Here is a 23620-nt window from a genome sequence, read left to right on the forward strand (position 1 = left end):
TTAATCTACACAAATTGATACGGACTAATCAGTAATAAGTGGTTCTAATGAACTAGTTGATGTTTTTTAAAATGATTTCAAACACTAGTTGATATCAAGCTGCAAGCTATTTGATTGTTTATCCAGTTAACTGTACGGAAAAGCTCTAGCTTTATTTGGTTGCCTAAAATTTTTGATAAATATTACTCCATAGAGAAGCTTCAGAAGGCCCTACTTGCTAAACTTCTCCCAGAAACTAAAAAAAGAATAGAAAATTAGTTGTGAATAAAAAAAAAACAAGAAACATAATGGATATGCAAAAGAACCGCATAGTTAATAATTCAAAGGAATGGCAAATTTGATTAGTTGCTATGCTTTGAGGACAAGAGGAGAGCAAACAATTATATAATAATACAATTCTGGATAAGAGATATTGACTGCAATGATCGTTAATGTAATTTTATCATGGTTCTTATGGAATTAGGTATTGGCTCATGGTTTATAAAAGTTTATGAATGTATTAACCAAAAAAATGATGATCTTGGTAAAAATACTAGTTTTGTGAAATGTAAAAAAATATATGTTAAATGTAGCGAAGCAAGGTTTTAAATAACGCATGGTGGAGGAGGGAACTTGGAACATACGAACTAAACTAAATTAGACGATATTTATTCCAACGTGCATATTGACATCAATTGATTCAATTATCACATGTTGTTGGGTAAAACGGGCTAAACCATTCGGTTAAATTAGAAGATTGGGGTTTTGATTAAATGAGAACAGATTTTTTCAAATGTTGCCCATAAAACTTCTCACAAAGATTTCGTAATTAAACATCTACTATCGAAATGTGACACTTGCCATTATTACAACCTCAATACACTTGGTTTTTGAGCTCGTTATTATCGTGCTCATGTTCTAATTAGTGAGTAAAGTGAAACGCCCTCCGAAAGCGATTAACCTGTGCACCATCTCCCACTCCCACGTTTCCGTTTCCACAACCTTCTTCCCACTGGCAACCGGAAACATCCCCTCTCGTGACAATCTCCGGCCGAAGGTGCGAACATTTGGCTGCCAAAAAGGCCCACTATCTCAATCGCTGATCGAAACCGATAACGCTTCATGCGTTGGCGCCGTTCCAGGACGGCATGTTTTGGTGGGAGGAAATACATCATCACCATCATGAACACACTCCCATCTCGTTGCCCTCAGCCGGGGTTTCGCATAAACCGGAGTGGTGGTGGGCTGAGTTAGAAAAACTTTCAAGCGCGCGTTACGACTATTAATACCGTTCCATTTCCGTGGGTCAAGCCGGGTTAAAATATGCAACCGAACGCGATGAATAAAATATGAAATTATCTTAATTAAAATAATTTTACTGCCGGCACCGTTTCTGGACGTTTCACGTTTTGTTTGACACTTTGTTTGACGCGGGCCGTTGTTTGCTGTGAAGTTGAAACCATTCATCGTCCCGAATGTCACACCTACTCCTGAGCCCTTCGAGCCGGCCGGGGATTGTGCATGCATGCTTTTACACTCGAAGCGTAGCTCGTAAGGCGAGGGAAGAAATCAAACACCACAAAGGGCGAGGGGAAAGAAGCACGGCGAGGGCGATAATATCTTCAGGTAGCGTGCAAATCGGCCGTTACATTTAAATGTCTTTGCGAGGCGCTCACACTTTGTAAAGGCTCTTCCTGCCTTGTCCTTTAAATGATCCGATCCGTGCGCCAGGCCCGGGGTTTTTCCACGTGATTTTTCCATTCCTCGACGACGAGGAGACCGTGAATATTCGAACGCCACGGCGAGGGCCCGCGGGTGGAGCGAGGGCTTTATCGAATCTAGCAATCGTGATTTTAACACTTTTGGACCACTTGAGTGGAACTGAACATTTGGGGCTGGCGAGAAGGTACTTTAGAAGCGTTCCGATTTTTTATTCCCCTATTCTAACGCGCCCGGATTGGTGTTGTTATCCTGTTACTTGAACACCGTTGGGGCGGGCGATGGGAAAAGTGACGACACGGGACGGTTTTCCGGCGAGTTAAAAGCTGCCCCATTATTACGGTGGTTTAGTTCGCGCTGGAAAAGTTGCCCTTTTGGGGGGCTCTTACATCCAGCAGGGGGGGAAAAAAAGGATAGCAAAATAAAATTACCGAAACCGTCGCATTACAAAACCCCGGGGCTGCAGCTTCATCCAGCGAACGACAAGAACCTTAAGCTTCAAACCCGCAGCCCAAAAGGTTTCTGTAGCCGAAAGGAAAAATTTGCATAATTACGTACGTGTAAACTACACTTGTATTATGCTAATCCGTCGGTTTAGAAGTTTTGCATGCGCCGTTCGGTTCGCCGGGATGGCCGAACCGAAGCGACAAAGGGCGCGTTTAAAAACAAGAGCGAAAAACCGAAAACACGCCAGAAAATCAGCGCTTGGCAAACTTTTCATCTCGTGCGCCAAAATCATCAAGCGCCGTTGGCCATCGTTCCGGGCGCGCCACTTTGTGCTGTGCAGTCGGAGTGTCCCGTAGGTGCGGCGAAAGGAAACAAAGCGCGCCAGAATGATGCGCCGGAAAATCGTCCCGTCGACGGAATCGTCGTCCTTGACCGGGTTTATCTTTTTCGCGATGTCACGTTCACGGCTTCGGTTTCGGGGATGGTTTTTGCGAGGCACCCCCAGGGCGGCCGAAGACGAAACGCAATCGTCTGCGCGTCTGGTGCGTGTCCCACTCTCTTCGACACGCACGCAGGAAGATCGTAAACTGTGTAGAAAATTGGACTCCCGGTTTGGGAGCGGCGGCGAAACCCGTACCGTTCGCGTCACCAATTAGTTGGCTCATTAGCATCCGGGGGACATTATCTGGTCCGCTGGTTTCCTTCTCACCGTTCTCGGCGTTTGGTGGTGTTACTGTCCTGGGGACGCTTTCCGGGAGGTGGTCGATCGATTTAGAGATGATCGAGTTTTTAAAGTATGGTAAATGTGAGTTTGGAAAATCATGCGGGATGATTATGGGCCGAAGAACAAATTGATGTGACGATAACGGAAGGTACAGAAGTGGGAATTTAAGAAGATAAAATTAAACAAGAATATTGGTTTGTTTGAGAATATATTCTGTGCTGCAAGTAACGGCTCAAATTTATTTTTTATTGGAAATGTTGCATATAAAATTAATTAGAGAATCGTTATAGTTTGTCAATAGAGAATTATACGAATGGATTGATTTTGTTCAATTTATTTTTTTACCATCAAAACTGATATGGCTTAATAAAAATAATTAACACATAGGATAAAGAAAGAAGTTGAAGAGTGCTCGTCTCGCTTTTAATGCATTAGAAGCTGGATATTGTTTTTAAATTTTAATATACGTATGTTTAACGACCATTGTTGCACAAATAACAACTTTTAAATATCTGTTCAGGTGGTAATAAACATTTATCAAGCCTATTAATTCTTATACGACAACATAAATATGAATACTATGGAACACCTTTTCATGCACCTTTGATGGGCCGGAATTTCAAGCATTCCGAGGGTGCGTAGCCTATATGCTTCACTCCATAATCAAATGGATGTTTCCAACACTTCAAGAATGGTGACCGTAAGAGGTTTTATGGGCTTTGTGTTTGATTTTTTTTGTTGGAAAAATTCCTACATAACTTAAATCGATCCAACTTCAATCGATTTTTATGACTTCCTGCAGTTTGTGGCTCTAAATGTTCTCTTAATAGGCGATAGGCTGGAGTGTTACAGAGTTCGTAATAATTTCACAATGGTTTCTAATGGAGTTATAAGGCGCATTCAGTGGAATATTTTGGATCATTCTTAGTTCCTCAAACGAAATAAAATTAGTCAATACTTAAACAATGTTAATTTTCTTTTCGAACCCACAAATAACTGCTACTGCGTTTTCTCTCTTCAAATCTCCAATCTTTCTCGTGGTGCTATGATTCACCCGGGCCCACCCTGCGATCCGGTAGCGGAAGCTCGTTTAGATGACCGCGCCTGATTTTCATTTGCTTCGCCTATCAATTTTCGCCTAACGATCTTCACACGTCGGCGATGGGGCATTCGAGATTCGGCGGTCGAGTCCACCGTCGCCCTGAGTCCAAATCCCATTTCTTAGCTAGACGAACGACCGGTAGCACCTTGCGCCCTGTGTGTTCCGTCCCATCAAGCGAGCGGGAAAGAAAAAAAACCGGCAAGGTCGGTACCGTCATCTCGTGATGCTCCTATGGAGATATCGGAAATAATCTTCCCCCCTTCTACTAAACCGGACCAGGCAGCCAAGCTAGGCATGTAGCTGGAACGCCACGATCGCTGCCCCCCGAGTGCGCCGGAACGCTTCCGATGAAAAATGTGCCTATGAAAATTCCCAACAAATAGTTATTATCTATTAATGAGCCGGGTTGACTGCCACCGGTGGTTCTCGGGGGGCTTCTGCTTTGATTGCACCCGTCCGACCAAAGCCACCCGCCATCCGAAGGACGTCTTGGGGCAAACGCCATGGACCACGTTCGGGCTTATCGTTGTTAATTCTTGTTCGAAACATTGTCGCCGGGTCGATAGCTACAAGCAAAGGGAGAGAAGGAACAGTGAAGAGAGAAAGAGATAGAGATAGAGGGAGAGCGACTAGATGCTGAGGCTCCCGCGTCCAAGAGGGGCGCCAATAAAATTTAGATAAATTTTTATGCGCCTCCAAATTTATTGATTTGAGGAAACAACATGTCAGTCCGTAAAAGATTATGACTTCACTGGAAATTTATATCAATTAAGGTAGCCAAGGGAGGGAAGGGGCGGTGTGCCGTGGTCACAGGTCGGCCCGAAGGAGGAAGCACCGTCCGGTAGCATGTCGCCCTCCTCCGGCGCAACCGGCCATCTTATCGGCCAGAAATCTGTCTTTCGTCAAATTAACGAAATACTAACGAATGCGCTTCGGTTGGTTTTCTGGTGCTTCTGGATTGACCTGACCCACGCGGGGAGGGAACGAGTCGCCGTTCGGCCGCGTCGACCAGGCAGAGGAAGGGGAAGAACTTTTGGCAACAGTCGAAAGCTCCGTGCCAAACCGAAGGAAAACGTCAATTAGGCCCCCGTCAAAGTCTGCGTCCGAGTGCGCACTGATTCTGCATAATCAGCGGATGGATCAACCGCGACATCAGCGAAAAAAGAACAGAAAAACCCCACGGCTTGGAGTCTTGACGTGTCATATTTTCCCTCGAGGCCTCTCGGGATCTCGATCTCCGGAGGAGGCATGCAAAACAAGTGCTCGATCTCGGCTGCCGTTACACACTCCGAGATATTATCGTAAACTAACCGTCCTTTGGAAGTAGGAGACCCCTGCGGGCAGGCGAACCTTCGTCCACCCGGGTGGGTCGTCCTGTCAGCCGGCCGGCCCCCGGCCTCCCCGGGGCTCATTTACTGCCGTGGTGGTCATTATAAAGTTTGGAGACAAATTTTCGCCCATCTCCCGCCGGTTTCGCGCTGGGAACCCGTCTCCGGACCGGGACGAAAGGCTTTGGCCGCGTTGGTGATCGTGTAAAGTCGCGAACGGCAACTCGGCCACGACGAAGGGTCCCCTGAATGGTTGCATTTCATTGAGGAAGACGATCACCGAGCCGAACTCTACCGGGGTTCTCACTCACCATCGGTAAAATCGCTTGCCCGACGAAACTTCTATCACTTCGATTGGCGGGACAGGTTGCTTCGATGGCAAACGACGGGAAACCGTGATACGATGATGCGATCGGAGCCCACGGATAAACGGGCTAATGAATTGAATGTGATGAAATCAGATAAGCGTGACTGCCGCTCGGTAAAAGCGCTCCGGAACGGGTGGTGCGCGGGTAAACCGCCAGAATTCCGGTAAACCGGCCGGCAAAAACAAAACAAACACAACAACCAGCAAGGCACAATCTCGGACCACGGCTGTAATGTGGATAGTTTACGTGAAACCATCCCGGAATGGCGCTTCGAAACACGCCGAACGGCAGCCGAACCGTGAGGGGGCCCCAAAAAACCAGAGCGTCCCGGGCTCTGGTGCTGTAAAACAGGATACCATTAAATTATACTGCCCGATCGACGGCCCGGATAATGGATGCTGGTACTGATGGATGGCTGGCACGAGGGGAACGAGGGGAAGGTAGTGGGAGATTCTTAGGTGTGGGAATCGTGCAAGGTGCAAGGGAAGGTACTGGAACTTGGAAAATGAGGCTGTACAGCGGTAAACGCCAGCAATTAGAATCCGGATTTTATTCTTCAGCTTTGGGAATGGATTGAGAAGCTCTCTTGCACTGATATCGTTTTCGATGGTGCGTGTTATGGGTTTTCTGTTCTCTAAGCTTATCTTTCTAGGAATGGATTGTAATATAATTGATCTAACACATTTTATACTTTTTGTTTTCTTTTTCTCTTTTTTCCTTGGAGAACTAATGCACATATGGCATCAGAGTTATTCACTTTTACAATATAATTATACATTTAAGACCATGTTTTGTCTTCAATTTTTACCTTGTATTGACATGTCGCTTAATATTTTGGGTTTTTGATTGTTTGATTTCATATCATGTTGATTTAAGTAGATAGAACATTATTTCTTATATTTGTTATATTTATTTACATCTGTACAACGGCCTTTTAAAACCTGTTTTTAAAGTTACTGTGTAATCAAAGGTTCAGCTTAAAAGTGGTACGGTAAAACATCGGAATGTTGATTGACCCGATTATCTTTTGTTTTAAATTAATTTCTCTCAAATGTTTTTGTTGACTAGCATTTTCCCATTTTATCTTATTTTTGCGTGTATTTGTTTGCAAGTTTTCGTGTTTAACGTGTTGTAATTTGAGCCGAACAACAATTTCTTTTCAACCTTGTGCAGATGAGCCTTCTGCTGCAGTTTTCGTTACCCGTTTGGGCATCTTTCACCTATAAAGCAATCAAGGTACAACTCCATTCGGCTCGTTTAGCCGTTTTACGATCCGCTGCTGCAGCCCTCGGACGCTCGGAAGCCTTCCTCGGATTGAGCTTATCGCTGCATCGCGATCCTCACCTGACAGTGCAAATTAACGACGGCCACGGTTGTGGGGCGATTAATTAAACACCGCGTGTGCGTAGGCGTTCCAACGGGACTCGCTCTTCCTTTTCGGGCCGTAATGAGCCGATCCGATGGTGGCGCAATCGATGCATCCGAAACGACCGTCGAATAAGCGTCGAGCAGTTGGGAACAAATTGGGACAAAAAGTCGCTCGTCGGAGAGTGCATCAACGTCGTTTGGAGGATGCATTTTGCCAGGTTGAGATAAAAGCTGAACGTCGAAGGGTCGAGAGTGTGATTTTCGAGAGTTTCCCCGTCGAGTGCGAAGGTTGACCGGTAAATAACCCCCTTCCATCAGGCTCCACGCTTCTCCCACCAGCTGAGAGGGCACAACGAAACGCAAAACAAGTGTTTATTACAAATCACTCTTTGAATACATTAATATTTATAAAGCGCTGCGGACGCGCCATCCCGCAAGGTGCGTATGGTAAGGGCAGCTTTTTTCGCCGGTTTCGCGTCGGCCGGCTTATGACGGCCATCGCAGCACACACACACACACACACACACGCCGCCGGCGGCGTGGCGTGTCGAAACGAGATGTGCCGAGACGTGCTGAGTTCCCACAGCGCGATTTCCATCGGCCTTTCACGTCCGCGAGGCGAGGAGGCTTAGGTCCTTATTTAAACCGGCAGAGATGGCCCCCCCATCCCCGTGTCCCCTTCCTCCTGCGGTGGGACATTGTCCGCTGCGCGACCGTATGCATCGCGTATCGCCACGGTGCAACGGTGCGAGAACCGCCATTAGGCCACCGGCGTATTATGCGTGAGCTGTGCGAGCCGGGCTGGGAGTCCGCGATTGGGCGGTTTATCAGGCAAAGTCCATCGCGGGTGTCGCGTGAGAAGTGATCCTGTCAATCGACGCCACTCGGCGTGCTACCCGAGGTGGACGCTGCGTTTGCGTTGGGCAACCAGATCGTGGCAATTAGATTGAAACGGTGTAATTGATTAAAACGGATCCGTGGGCCACCGTCCGGCGGTGCGCTGGGTCACGATGGGTTACGCCGGGGTGCGAGAGGAGCCTTGCGAGGGGTCCGGAGGGGTGGGAATTTCCTTTTCGAGCCGTGTCACCCGTCGTGTGCTTCGTGTTTACGATTATAAAACCTCCATGCGAGGTGAAGTGCCTTCATTACCATAAGAATGGTTTTGGTAACCTATTCGAAGCCTGCAAAACATTTTAAGTATTCTTTGGGAATGTAGGATTGATTCAATTTTATGAAACAAAGGTCTTTTCACAATAATATTTTAAAAAAACCAGAACTATCAAGATCTAAAAAAGCAACTTGGAGGTTTAAAAAAGAACTAAGTGAGTTTATGAAATAGAACTCTGAAAAAATTATCAAAACATTACAAAATTAAGTCAAGTAATAGGAGTTAACAAAAACTACCAAATAAGACGGATGAAACGAACATTGAAACATTAAATTAGATTCGCTCCATGCTTCTGTAGGTTTGCTTCATGGTTTGGATTTTTATTTCTACTAAGAACTTCCATCTTAGCTCGCTCATTCCTTCCTTGCTCAATCCGCTTCAAAACACGACGAATCAAATCCAAAACGCCAAGGCAAAGAAATGAAAAGTAAAAAAAACCTAAAACCATCCAACAATCACTATCATCTGGGTAGAACACCGAGGGGACATAAAGCAGGGGACAGCGTTGGGCAATCCTTTTTTCATGCTTCCAGCTCCATTCCTGACAGCCCATTAGGCGTGCTTATAATAATTTAATTTATGTTTTTATTTTAATATCATTAAAAGATAATTAAACCGAATAACAAGACAGGTATATAAACATCTTTCCAGTCCCAGTGGTGGTTAGTTGCTTCCTTCCTCCGCTCGGACGAGTCGGTCGCCGAATGGCCGAACTCTTCTCCCCCCTCTCACCGCCCCGGAGCCTCCGAAGACCACGCATGCCGACAAAACATTGACGGAACATGCTGATCGGAAAACGAAGTCCGATCTCTTTGTTGTGGCCTTCTTTGAACACCTTCGAAACATGCTGCCGGTCAACCAAGTGTCAGGCGTCGTGATTAGGTCGAGGAGTTTTTCGGACCCCAACACCGGGTATCTCGTAGTGGACTTGAGTGTCGTTTTATTCCTGTCTGTTTCTTTTTCGCTCCCGTCTGATCATCTCTGTCTAAACCCTAGTTCGCTCGCTTGCTCCATTCCATCATTCCGTCCCGTCCGTCAGAGGTCGACGCTGCGGGCAGGAAGAAGCCGAAGTTCGACTCCTTCTCCTTCGCAAGAAACGCTATTCGAGGTCCCGGGCCGGAATCGGAAAACAGATAAACATTTACGATTTCTTACGCATTTATATCATTTTATACTGGAATCTCCATTTTCTGATGTTGTCGCGCCAGCATCCTCTCCGGTCGACGGGCACCCCGGACTTGCCCTCTCCACTCGCCGGGAACTCGCGGGAAGCTCGGTACCATCGCGACCCTTTTGGGGTGTAGAGTGGTTTAATTGTTTTTTCGTCTCCTTGCCTGGCGTTGCCTTGTTCCCGGTTTATTTTCATTCATAAAATTAATGTTGGGTCTCGGTGCTGGTTGGACCTCGGGCCGGGACATCGGTAGTCGTCCGAGCCGGCCGGGCGAGTGTCTCGCAATCGGTTGTCGGTTTTGGTTTGATTAAGAATTTATCTGCATTGCACAAACCCTTTCGGCCGGGAGGAAGGATGCTGGACACTGTGATTTTTGGTCTTGTTTCTGTGCTTCACATTCCTTGCCCGATGTGTTTTGTCCGAATGACTTGATCAGCAATCAAACGTTTACGTGCATGGATCGGCGTACATTCCGCGGCTGTTTTTGCAGAAATTGATGGCCAGGGCTAAACAAGCCGATCGATGTTATGGTTTATGGGTGAAGGATGACTTGATTCTTTGTTCCTAGTTGCAGCTTCGATGCCTTCCTTATCTGTTTTAGTGCTACAAGTAATCTATTTATCACTTCAGTGACGTCTATGTCTGCTTTGGAAAAGGATCTTACATGAAGAAACACAACACCATGTTTGTTTCGAATAGCAACTAATCCTTGATTTAGTGTCTTTTGTTGTGAAGTTTCCCCTTTTTGTTTGAAGAACCCTTTTTGGTTGTATTATGAGGGCGTAGTCTATTAAGTATTGCATGAAAGCTGTATTATTAAAATACGTATCTTTTTGAAAGACAATTTTAGGCTACGTTTCATTTCGTCACTTAAAGTGTTGTTCTTTTTCTCCAAATTGTACTGGCACACCTTCAAGCGTCATATTTCTCTATTCCTTCCACTGTTAATTTTTAATTAACGCTTAATTTGGATATGGCCAACCATCTACGTACAGCCGAGGCTTCCCTCAATGGATTGTAAACAGCTGCGCGCCGGTGCTTTGATGACTTTCTTTCTGTAAAGGGATGCTTCGTTGGCAGTAGTCAGTTTTTGGTCAGGCCACACGATCGCCTTAGGCTGATAAAACGAAACGAAGGGACGGTGTCGGCAAAGGACTTGGACTGGGGCTTTCCAGGGAGAGGGATTGCCAATAAAAGTTGCAAATTAAACAAAAAAAAACCACTTGCGCGAAGGCTTAGCGTTACCGTTAGCCGCGCTGGGCGCTTTAGTGGTTTTAGTGGATTTTATGATTTTCCGTAGAAATCTCACCAAGCTTTCCAAGGGCTGCACTTGTCCCCCATGAGGCGCTTTTTCGGTTGCGGTTGCGAGAAAAGCAACCAACCAGCAACCGAGGACCGGCAAGACAGGGAAGAGAAAGGTCCCGGGTCGCGTGAAAGGAAAGCAAAAGAGAATAATCACCAAATTAAACGGATGCCACTGTTTGGTTGTTAAGTTTCGCGAATGAACGACTGGAAACGGTTTTATCGACAGTTTCGCCGTGGTGTGGTTGAATGCTTATTGGTGGTGCGTTTCTCGCGCTGTGCTGGTTTTTCGGACCCCGGTGGCGCGAATGTGGCCAACTTATTGGCGATATGCTGATCCGGTGACATGTTATTCGATGCGCAAATCGCGATCATTACTTCTGTGGTAAGCTACCGTGGTGGTTTCCCACAATTACTCAAAGCAATATGGTATCTAATTTCATTGCAACCTCCTGTTATCTAAACTGTTTTTCATTGTTGGGAAGTACCTCCTTTTTTTGGTTCTGGTTTCTTACACATTTCAAAACGTGCGTTTAAAAAATCAATTAAAATTTTCCAAAGCTTGAAAACAAATTATGTAACAAGTAAGGTACCAAGTAGGCTTTAGTAGGTTAACAAAAGATCATGAGAGTTTTGGTAAGAAGTACAACTAAAAAAAAAAATGCCAAGAAGGCAGAGCATAGGCGTTTGTTGTTTTAAACTGTGCTTTGAACAAAACCTGAAGCCCAAGAGTCAAATAAAACTATGCAAATATGTATGAATTATGATGATGCAGAAAGGATTTATGTTTTCTATGAAAATATTTTATGGTGCTATGCTCGTTATTTGGTTTATAGGTTTTTAAGCTGGTATGCTAACAACTTTCATACTCTAAAATAGGTTCCATCAGCGAATAAAAGGGGAAAATAGAACTTCTCTTCCTAGTCCTCGTAATATGGTTTCCCTGAAATGCAGATTTGAGCCGTAAAAAGGTTTACGCCGCGCTATCGAAGGGAGCATTGTCGCTAATCATGCTACATGCTTATCCTCGCCCGTTCCACCAGCTGCTCGCATTGTCTACACGCAAAACGGATACGCTAGCATGGCTTAATCAACAACCAGCTCGCCCCCTTCGGCAGTGGCAGTATTGTTACCCAGAAAGATTTCGGAAGGCCCTTTCCGGAACGACACACTTAAGTCGGCGCGCTTTCACCGCGCCCGAGATGATAAATATTAATGAAGAGACAAAGTTCAACAACCATATCCTTGACGAGGGCGACGCGACGATCGCCTAGGAGTAGGACCTCGTGGGGAAACGCGTGACGCAGGACATCAGGCTGCGTCGGAGAGCCCTTGGACCCTCGAACAACCCTGGCTGGTGTCCAGAACCTGGCGCGATTTGCATAAACCTATCACTCGGTTCGGGTGGCTTAAATCCGGGGGTGTTTGTAAACACACTAAAATCCGACCGTGTGCGTTTCGGTGTGGCCGATCCCCGTGGCCGAATCCTGCGGGTATGATTAATTAGGCAAAATCAATCATAAAAAAACCACCCAGAAAAAAAAAACAAACAAACACAGCTCGCCGTCTTTTCTCACCTGCTTCTGGCAGGACCCATCACCGATTCGGTGCCGCAGCGTAACGTTTTCCCGGCCCAACCGTGTTTATCGGTGCGGCACGGTCGCGCATTTTTCCTGCGGGTGTCGTTTTCGGTTAAAGGTTTTATGTCTTTCTCGTATAATCAGTTTGTTTAATTCGCACAAATGCGTACGCCCCGAAGCACTCGCGGGTTTTAGTATTCAAATGGCTAGCCGCACAAATGACCCCATAAAGCGAGCGATCCGCGGAGGGTTTTCCCGAGTTCGCGGCCGATAGAGCCGTAGACCCTGCGCTGCAGGTCAAGCTCGGCCAGGAGTGGGAGATGCCTTCTTCGCCCTTCTAATTAAACACCGCCGAGACGCGTGAAAGCGTGCCCAATTTGCGATAAAGCGCGAATTTGTTTATATTTTCCGCGAAATGCTAGGCCGGCCGGCTAGCTGGAGGTCGGCTTCCACGCACGCCATTTACTAAAGCATACTCCAGTAGGCGTTGCGGAAAATGGCGATTGTATTAATGAGCTACTAAAGTGTGTAAGCCCCACCGGTAGTGTTCCGGCCGTGTGTTGCAAACCGTGGAGCGTGTTGAAACGCCTCTCAGGCCTGAGGGACGTCCAACTGGAACGGGCTCTGCATGACGCGACGATAAAATTGCTCGCCAAACTGTGGCAAGGACTAGCGCAGAACCGAATTGGCCACCCGAAAGTGAGACGGTTGTTTGTGTTCCACTGATTTGCTGATGGCTAATGGTCATTACGATGAGGTGACGACAAGGAGAGGGAGCCAAGGTAGGGGTGGGGGCGATGTAATTGCTATCCTGCCGAGAGAAATACCGCCTCTGCGCTCATTTATTAATTTATAGACACTACAATTATACTCCCAGTGGGCAGTTTGAAGAAGTATTTCGTGTAATATGTCAATCCTGTGGAACCTTAGCCCCAATTTTTATTTAAAAAACTGCAGTTTCTTCTGAAGGGGAAAGAATCAAGGGATTGATTTTCTTCTTTATTCTCACCGGAGGATTAATTTATTTAACGCCGTGTAAATCTTATTTTGTAATAATTTAAATTTTGTTGATGTTAGCAACACAAATTTCCTAGCTTTTCAATCATACGATATTGATTTAATTTACAAAATGTTTAGGTCACATAGGCTTTTGATGTTTTTTTTATTTTTCTTTCGAGATTTGGATAAAAATAATGTATAAATTATCTTTTGATATGTTAATCAAGCCTGATAGTTTTTCTCTTTGAGCTTTTTACTAAATTTTTAATTCGAATAAAATTATTTTATTTATTAAATTAGGCTGTGTGAAATGATTTTAAGAACATTCCACCTCCTTTATACACTTACAACTATTACATCCACTTACATCAAATGCTCAAAAACATCCCCAAGATATGCTTTCTCCTCATTAAGTTATTCCTCCTTTTGCAACCTAATCACATCCTGCATGGAAAGCGCCATCACACTGGAACGGCTTTTTATTTTTATCCCGCAGGAGTTAATTCCGTTTCGGCAGTTTTACGACTCGGCGAGGCACGAACTTTCTAGGACTAGGACATTAATACCTCACCTTCATTCCCACCCCCCCATTTCGTAGGCCTCCGTCACCCTCGAAGGTGCACTTTGTGCGCCCGGTGCCAACAGTCGGTGCGTTATGCTAATTTATTCCCCTTAAAAGGCGTTAATTAACGAAATTACAATATTTTCACAGTATAAATCCAGGTACACCACCTCCTCGTGCTCGTTCGGCGAGTGGAGAGCTGTTGATGTGTTGTTTTCGACTGACGGGTGACGTGTGTGCAGGCTTTAATTCGGTTGGGTTGTGTTTTTCTTTTCTTCTGTATTTTGGGTTGTTCTCTTCGCGTTTTTACGCTGAAGGTCCTTAACACGGTTGTATGGTCGTTTGTGTGTATGTTGTTCTAATGTTCGGTTGTTGATTCACCGGCTAGAGTGTAGAGAGAGAGAGGATGAAGAGGAAACGTTGCGCGGACGTGCAGACTGTCGGGCGACTTTCCCTCCGAGGTCAAGCCGCTCGAAACCATAACGCGTAGGCTTTAGCGTAAATTAATCCAGTTCGATCTGCGGCCCGTCGAAGTTGCAGTCGTAACATAAAAATCGAATTTTCTCCGCTTCTGTTGCAGGTCTGCTGGAGGGAAGGAACGATCGCAGTTGCAGGCAATATCTGATTTCAAGACGGCAATCAACGCGCCGCCCGGCATCGACGAAATGCCCCATACCGGTAAGTGGAAACGATCATTAGATTACGGCCATAATTTTCTTAGATTAAGTCCCGATTAAGACCGCGCCGACCTCCGCGATGGCCGGCGTCTTAGTAGAAGGTGACGGTTGCCTCACGAATATTACTTACGCCGATGAGCCGGTACAGTACGGCCGCTACCGGCGTCGCGAGTGGCGGATAATTTTCGACCTTCAGCCAAATCAACGCGCACGCTCGCACAGCTTCTCGTCCGCAACAGGTTGTCGAGCGGTTGCACCGTTTCGGTTGCAGCTTTTGCAACGGTACTCAACGCCGCAAATGCAACGCGACGGCGCACCAAATGATGCGTATCGGTTTGCGGAATGCATTTAGCAGGTATTATTGGAAAATGATCACCTGTGCCGGGCTCAATCCGAGGCTGGTGGTGGTGGTGGTGGTATGTTTCCTTTTTTTATATTTTACCTTAAACCCGTCGGTCTCTCCATCTTTGCACCCCGACGAGTTTGGTCCGACGGTTGCGCTGCACTTGCTTTTTAAAGCAGGGCAGAAGACCGGTTGCATTAAAAAACCATCGTATTTCGTTCTGGATGAAATTACTGGTCTAATTGAAAAATAATACACTCGGCGGGCCGTAAAAAAAAGGTGGGCAGCTAGACCATACTATAAATGCACTACGGGAAGGTTGTAAAGTCCAATCATGATGGGTGCTTGGAGGATTTTCAATTTAGAATAAGCTCAGCCCAGGGTGGGAGATTAAAGCTAAACGGTTATATTTATATCCCTGCCTCTGAACCTTTCTCGGGATAATATTTTGTTTTAAACGTGATTTGAGAGTGAGCGCGACAACACGAACGAAGCTAACGATCATGTTCGTTTGGTTTGAAATGGGAAAATGTTTAGATACTAAAATTAAATTACCATCGTATAACGAATTTCTTATGGACATATCTAAAAAAAAGTAACCTTGAGGATATTTTGAAAAAGGCAAATCTGGTTTTTATTAATATATGAAAACCACAATAAAAAAAATGGAGCAACGAAATGGAACACATGTTTTTTCCCTTCTACCTCCGACGTTTCGGTATCATATTGATTTTTATTGGGTGTTTCATCAATCATCCCGGATCGTGCGATAGTGCACGAATCAAACGCAATTATCACCTGCGCTGGAAAAATAAGTCATTATTTATCGTTTAGCAAAATCACTTAATGAAGCAATACAAATTAATTCCGAAAATTCTTCCACCATACGCCATCCAAGGAGACATTGTACGGACGTGACGAGGTCCGCTGTTGAAAACCGGGTTGTGCACGTTCTGGTTTCTGGCCGGGAATGGTCGATCCCAATCCATCGATGCAATTCATATTCCATCAAACTGGCGATGGCCGATGCTGTCGACGGGCGAGCTGTGGTTTTCCGAGTTCGCTTCGCAAAAAAAAGGAGGGGAAATAAAAACCAGTAGCAACATTGGCATCGGTTTTGAAACGCTTTCCAAGCTGCAACACTTATAGTCTGCAGATATTAATGTTATGCGCCCCCTGGAATAACGCGCGATCGGTTCGGAAAGCATTTCGATATTTTTTTTGCTGTGTGCAAATTGTTTTTCTTTTGGCTCGGATTTTGAGAGAGAACACTTTGGTCGCAGTCTGAAGCGACGGCGAAGAGATGAGCACGATTTTAAAAGCATTTTTATCCGAAAGTCCCACTGCTACTGTGCTTCGGTGCATAAATTAGAGGTTTTTGCACGCGCACCGCCCGGCAGGATGAAAAACGGGAAGAATCTGCGATCCGCGAGGGGATCGCTTTTGCAAAGGCAGAAGCGAAGCGAACTCGATCCGAGCCGATCGCGTTTGCCGTTTTTCTCCAGATTCCGTCGATTCAATCGGTGTCCTCCGTCAGGGCCAGTTGGCCAGTGTGCACTCCTAGTTGGCAAGGAAAGGTGGTGGAGAGTTGGTGGGAGGGGAGTCAAGGAGAAGTTCGGTAGCGATCCCATCAGCACAAGGGGCCACCATGGCCTTTCCCCTCCCCGCGAGGTGCAGACGACGAGTGTGATGTTGTTCTCGCCGATTTTCTCCGCTTTTCGTCACTTCGCTTTACCGATTCGATCGATCGTTGCGTGTCCGTGTGTGTGTATGTAAGCGTACGTGCCGTTCCGTACCGACGCGGAACGGGATAAAATATAAAAATTATATTTACAGATTAGTTAATTTTTTATCTGTCTCATAATACAAGTTGTAATAATTTGAAGAATTTTATGCGCCGAACGAATTCGCAATGGTTTGCGAATTCCTCGAGACCCTTCGTGCTGCCGTCTGGTCCGTCGCTGGTTGGACGGTATGCGGCCGGATAGTGATACGTTTCGGTTTCGAGTGCGTCAACGATGCCTCCGGCGCACAGTAGGACGATGGGGTTTTGCGTCCAGGACATTTTAAGATGTTTAGAGTGGGCAAACTAAAGTGATAAAAATGTAGTTTTGGTACTTGGGATGATTCAAATAAATGGGAAAATTATGTTTTAACGTAAAAATGATAATAATATTTGATATTTAAGTCCTTTTCTCTGCGACGAAAGCTCATCGAAGAGTTTTCTTGTACTTGATTTGTTTGAAATGTTTTTGAACTTCTAGACTAAATATTTAACTAACATTCATAAAGCTTCAAATTGGGAACACCTTCAACCTTCTAACTGGTAATTACATAATTTGTAGATATCAATATTAAAATAGATTAAATAGAAAATTAATGAACTTGACTTGTTTTGATCAGAGTTGTTTTAAAAGTTAATCGATCATAAAAATAAGCTTGAAATTCGAACGATTTTTGATCATACCAGAACATAGTCCATTGTGGTTCAACAATGTCCGCTGGGAACTCCGGAACGGGAACCATCGTCCCCCCGGTGACAGTCGGCGCAATCGATCGAACCCGCTCGATCGTGCAACAGTGCGTCGTGTGAGAGTGATTTCCCATCACTTTAAATTGGATGCACTTTTTGCCATGGCGCACCGTGATCGCCTGGACGTGGCTCCCGACCTGGCTTCACGCTGTTCGCTGCCCGAGCTGGTGGAGTTGCGCCCCTAGAGTGGAGAGACATTATTCATGCCGATAGAACCGCCCGATATAAATCAAGCCTGTGCGCGTTGACTGGAAAGGATCGCGTTTTTGTTTCCCATCGCCGGTTTTCGCGCGAGTTGTCGATGCGTTTTGCCTTTTTGCGCACCTTCCCCTCCACACATGGGGCCACTGGTACTCCTTTCCCCGCACACAGACCAGCGGAAGGATCAGTGCAAATGATTTGATATCTTCCCAGCAGACCGAGGTAGTTGGGAGATCGGCCCTTTTTTTGCGTCTTTCTCTCTTCAGCTCCGCCAGAAGAAGCTTTTGGTTGTCAGTTTTCACGCGTACAACTCCGCCCTCCCTGGGTGCTTCCACCTTCCCGAGATGCACCTCGTCCTGTGAAGTTGACAATTAATTGACTCGAAGGATAGATTTATGCAATCGCCCGGGCGAGCGAGAAAATGACGAATGACGGTGTCTTCTTCGCGATCGCCTTTCCTACTCCTGCTGGGAGGATCCATTCTGAAGGAGTTCTTGCTTCGTCCCGAGAGCGCGATCGTGTTGTGTTGGTGAATGAGATGGCGAGGAGTGGTAAAAAAAACGGTCCAAGAAACGGTGCGTTCGTCAAATGATATGGTGCTGGTGGTGGGTTTTGTCAGTTTATGTCCGAACCGGTGATTGAAGTGGAATTAATTCATTCTCGAACACTTTTCCCCGGGGCGGAACTTCGGGACGCTGTCACTTCTCTAGGCCGGTTGGTTGGTTGGTTGTGTTCTCACCTCGGAACGGTGTTGAAAGCCCTGCCGAAGCGGACGTTTCGGAAGCCGGTGAATTAATTGGCCCCGACGCGTACTAACGAACTCCAGAAGTCCGAGGGATCGATCGTAAATAGTAGACGCCGTAGGAGTAACCGACCGTTTTGCCAACGAGGAAGCTTTCGTCTCGTCGTAACGTTTCTCAAACGCTTGTACCATGATTTATGCTACGCTCCGCGGTGTCCGGCCGACGACTTCGTTTGGGAATTGGGGTTCATTCGGAGTGAAAAACTAGCCCCAGATGGAGTGCATGTTTTATGCTCCGAACCTGTAGGTTGTTTTTGTGGCGTATGCTGCGTAAAGTTTTCGCTAACTACGCACCTGTTTTACTGCTTCATTTGCCACCGTGGCCCGTGGTTCCATGCCTGGTTCCACGGTTCGCCGACGCATGGAGAAACTTCCTGCACGGTTCACGGTTCGGCCGTACGCCGTTACACTTTTTTGTTGTGGCCCTCCGAGCCTCCGGCAGGAAAAATGATGTTTTCAGGTGTTTTTACCATTTTATTTTCCTAATTAAGATGAACGGTGTGCGCCGCGCGGGTTGGAGCATCTGGCCGGATCTCTACTCGGTGCCCTTTTTGGGGTGGAATTTGAAACTCGGGTTTACGGCCACCATGCCGCACTCTACCCAGCGACATTGCCGCCCTTTCCTCCGGGGTTGTCCCGAGCTTCCTGGAAAATGCGTCAAACGTTACGCATCCTCCGTGGCCGCGGTCATGGCACGGTGAAGGTGGGAAGGCCCAACTGCTACGGTCATAGGTTGACAGCCCCGTACAGAGACATCGTTAATCCGGGGGAGGAAACTGCGGGGCAAAAGCAACCCTTAATCACTTCTCGTGAAGTTGTAACCGGCCAGTTTTAATGGGGATCGAGCAAAGCCGGCAGGTTGTATCCCCGAGGGCTACCGGGTGGATTCGTTTTAGCTTCGGGCGGCATCAGAGCTTGGCTTTTTGCCCTCACTCGATGCGGAGGATGCCTGGTTTTCAGTTTTATTGAAGACTCATTTCCGGTGGCAACCGCGAAGAAGATTAATCTTATTTTGTAGCAGGAAACATCTGATTTGTCGAAATCGTTCTTAGTACAGTCGGATCAAAGGAATTTGTTTGAAATTTTCTTATATCATGCGTTCTTTAGAATAAAAGTAGTTTGAGTAACATAGAACCTTCTGATTACTATTACTTTTCCTTAAAGTTTACGAAAATAATACGCAAAAAATAATCGTCTTCAAAATTTGTCCGTAACCAACAACCTGCATCAGAAAAAATGGCGAAATAATTTAACAAGCCGAGGCACGCGTAATACCCTCCGAAAATGCGCCATGTCACCGATTCAGGCCTTCGCAAAGCTGTCTTTATCTGCCGTAATGAACTCGCAATAGCGCCTCATTAAGCGGTCTCATCTCGCTAATGATAACAATTTACCCGCTAAATAATTGATCGTTTTCATCGAACAAATATCGTCGCTTGATCCTCGCTGCCGGGCATCAACGATACGCGCTTTTCCGCTTTATCCTTCGCAAGGGATTGTAATTTGTATTTGGTCCGCAACTGCACAAACACTTTGTGTGTCTTTTGTGGGGACGGTTTGCGATCGGAGGCGACAGACGGCAGATGCCCGCAGATGCAGGTAACGCTGGTTCTAAACTGCATCTAATGCAGGTTTCGTTTTTTCGGGAGATCACAACGGTCGGTCTCCAACATTCCACTGAGACGGTGATGCGTTTGACGAAATATAATCAAAATAATTGATTGCTGCGGTTTGCGATGCTTGGGAAAAAGGGCTCCGGTACGGGGAGAAGATTGATGCCTCCGCTTCGCGTTCGGCCGTACCGACGTCGTGTCCTATTCCTCGAAGCGCCCGGAGCCCCGAACGCCCAACGGTGATGGGTGCGAATGGAATGGGCCGTATTTCTGATTAGCGATGCACCGAAACGCTGGTGACGGTGCATTAGAATGGCCCGGTGCTTAGAAACCGTAGATCCGCATCGCCCCGTTCGAGTGGATGCAGAAATTACAGTGCATCCCTCCCGTGCGTGTAATCGACGAAAGGAAGCGCAGGATAATCATAGGGTCATAGGGAAGGCGGCTGACGGTGTGGACCCTCGGGAAAGAGACCGAAATTCTCGGCCCGCGGTCTAATGTCGTCCCGAAGGCAGAGCGCTTCAGCTAAAAGATGGCATTAAGGTTTGGCCGAACTCTAGCAAGTCTCGGGCGTACAATTTGAGGGTTTTGAGCGGCCAGCGCTTTGCATCGGATCAGATAGGACAAGATTTTCCTTGTTTTTCCTCTCTTTTTTCGCCCCTCTCTTTGCTTAAGAAAACACATTTCTTGGTCCCAGGAGTTGGACTATAAAAGTATTTTGATTGACTTGAATCAATTAGACGATATCAGGCGATGGTTATGGCCGGGACCTCGGCCCCCGATATCCGATTACGGGTCGGCATCGTTCCAGAATTGAGCCGCCCACTCGCCCTTCCCTGCCCGTTACCCGATCCACAGTTCAGTCCAGTTTCTCCACCTCCAGACGCACCCCAAACGAGTGATACCACTCGAACCGACCTTCTTTTTTTACGATCGTTGATGATTTCGAAACGTTTCGGCTTCTGAATTCTCTCGGATCCTTCCTCCGGATCTACCCGTGCCCTTTTCGAAGGAGGAGAGCTGCGTATGTAGATTCCCGGAGCGCGTTTGATTCGTGCCGTGTCCTGCCGAAAGCCTTCCATCACTTCCTTTAATAGCCTGAACCTGCGGGGCTTTTTTGGTCCCCTTTCGGAGGCGCGGAAATCGTTTGGGGCGTTTTTAATTGCTCCGTCAGGTTGCGAGTAGTTGGGTTGTGAGACTAATTAAACCGCTAAATTCCGCCAATTTGGCAATGGTGGCCGGCAATGGGTTTCGGTTCGGAGGATGGATGTAAATAAAAGTTCGCAGGGTGGAGTGTTGGACCCGCTAGCCAGCCACCGCCCTCCGGTGAAACCTTCCGACAGCCAATCAGAAACGGACTGCCAGAGGCCAGGATGAAGAAGAGAGCAGCACAATGCAAAATGTATTCGGGGTAGCAAGATCGTCGTAAACTTGGCAACTCACCGGGACGCTGAAAATCCGTTTGTTTGTTTTATTTAATTTCGCTACTCGCGCGCCGCTGTTACTTTCGGACGGGCGTGTACCCATCAGTCAGCAGTTTATAATGGCAAGCGTAAAAGTTGCTTTCGCCGGACACGATCTCCCGGCGTGCTTTTTGTCTCATCCACGCTGGCGTTGGAGTGTTTCGGAAAAATGACAAACGGCTCCCCGAACGTTAACGGCAACCGTATAAACACACGTTCCGAGGATCAGGTTTATGTGCCACCGCGATCTGCGAGCGATCTTTTCGCCGACACACCACGTGAAGATGGCGAACGGTGGAAAGATGCCGTGGTTTTGTTTTTACGAGCTCAGGTTGGGTGTTTATTGAGGGAAGAGACTAGCGGAAGAGGGTAAGGACTGGAAGGCCATCGCAAGGAACGGTAGCCAACCGGTAGGCTCAACCGTAGGGCCGCAGTTGGCCTCGCAATCCCCCCATCTGTAAACGGAGAGTTTTATATGAGATGAATTTTAATTTCTTGCCATTTTCAACGATACTCAGCTAACCGGCGTTCCCGGTCTCTGGCTCCCCGGCCGATGGCGGCGCCGTCTCGAAACCGCTTTTTCCACCCGTCGCTTCCCCACTGGGCCAGGACCGTCCGGGGGTTGGACCGTACAGCGTGGCGCTTTACGAGAAGCACTCACATCTCTCGGCCATCGGCCATTAGCATCGAAGCCATGCTGCAGCAGCAGACGAGCACTTGAAATGACCATAATAATTAATCGGACTGCTCGGTGGCTCATCACGACCGGGCCGCCGTCTCATTACGGGGCTAGTTGATGCGGGCGCACCTTTTTTTCCCCTACCCCTCCTTGCTTTGATTTTACTTTTGCGTAACGTATCACACGATTCTGGCCGCCTCCCGAACGGTATTACAATTATTCCATTTATGGTCCTGATCTAAAGTACAAATTTAAAACAAGTGAAACCGACAGCTTTAAATTTGCAGATATCTGAAATAAGGGTTAAGGAGTGAGAAGAAATGGAGGAAAAAGATTAAATGATGGAGAAAATATCCATGAATAATGATCACAATGTGATTCTAAACTTAATAATATCGTAATCATTCCGATGAATATAATATCGAACATAAGATAAGAATAAAAATTAATATAATTAGATAATTTTTAGGTTCTTAGTGGTGATTCATAACAATGTTTAAAATAATGGAAATTCAAGCAGGAATCTATAAAAAAACTTTACTTTATATTAAAGATTTAAATATGTAATGTAAAGATTAAAATCCTAATTTCCTCTAGAGTGGGATACAAATCGAAACATAAGCCTATCAAAACATGAGAAGAAATTGGATAATGTTTCTACTTTAGAGATGAATGAAAATAAGAATGTCGGTTTTACTTGCCTTACATCGGAGCAGAACAAAATTAGTCGTATTTACTCCAAGTGATAAAAATAAATGGAGTTCAAAACGATCAATCGAGCGGAGAAGCTTCGAGCCAGCATGTCGTTGTTTGGCATGTTTGGTGTCACAATCAATATAGGGCATACACTTGCGCAGCCAGCTTAGTCTTTCGAAGTGCATTCTCGGCATACTTGAGCCCGCAACTTCCCGGCCCCAGACGGCGGCCCGAATCGGGCCCCAAGCTCATTCATGCCCTCGGCATGCACCCTTTTGCCCGATCGCTTGGCCAGCCTTTTGGCCATTCGCCGGAATCGCACCAAATAAAATGGTGTTTAAGCGACGCTGAAAGAAAAACCAAATGCGCCAAACTCGGGCCCAACTGGAAAACCATCCCCCCGGTCCGAGTCATGGCCCGTCAAACACCGTAACCGCGACAGATTGACCGGTCTATCGCCATGTTTCCGTTCCACTCCGTTCGCGCATACCATTCATTCAGCGCCGGTTTGGACGCTCTGGTGCCCTGTTGGTCGGTCGATTTTTTTTTGTTGGTATTTAAAATTATTTCCTAAATGAGCATAGCGTTCGGTGTCCCCGCTCGTCGCCACACGTAGCCCCGCCAAGCCAAGGTGGGCACCTGCGGCTGGCGCGCACATTCCTGCCCGGCCCGGATCCGATCAAACAACGGGTCCCGTAATGAAGCCATATCAGGCGGCCGTGCGGTATTTCGCTCCCGAGACCCTGGACACACCGGTTTCGGTCGTGGACGATTGTTTTTTCGTCCCTCTCCTCTC

General features: G+C 46.6%; 1 protein-coding gene across 1 annotated transcript in view; it reads left to right on the top strand.

Moving 5' to 3' along the window:
- Positions 1-23620, top strand: part of LOC131281344 (paired box pox-neuro protein) — a 40509-nt gene that overhangs the window by 1254 nt on the left and 15635 nt on the right. Inside the window, 1 exon segment of the mRNA XM_058310673.1 lies at positions 14398-14495. Within this exon segment, the coding sequence (XP_058166656.1) occupies positions 14398-14495 (98 nt within the window).

The sequence above is a fragment of the Anopheles ziemanni genome, chromosome 2, assembly GCF_943734765.1.
Source record: "Anopheles ziemanni chromosome 2, idAnoZiCoDA_A2_x.2, whole genome shotgun sequence".
NCBI classification, from domain to species: domain Eukaryota; kingdom Metazoa; phylum Arthropoda; class Insecta; order Diptera; family Culicidae; genus Anopheles; species Anopheles ziemanni.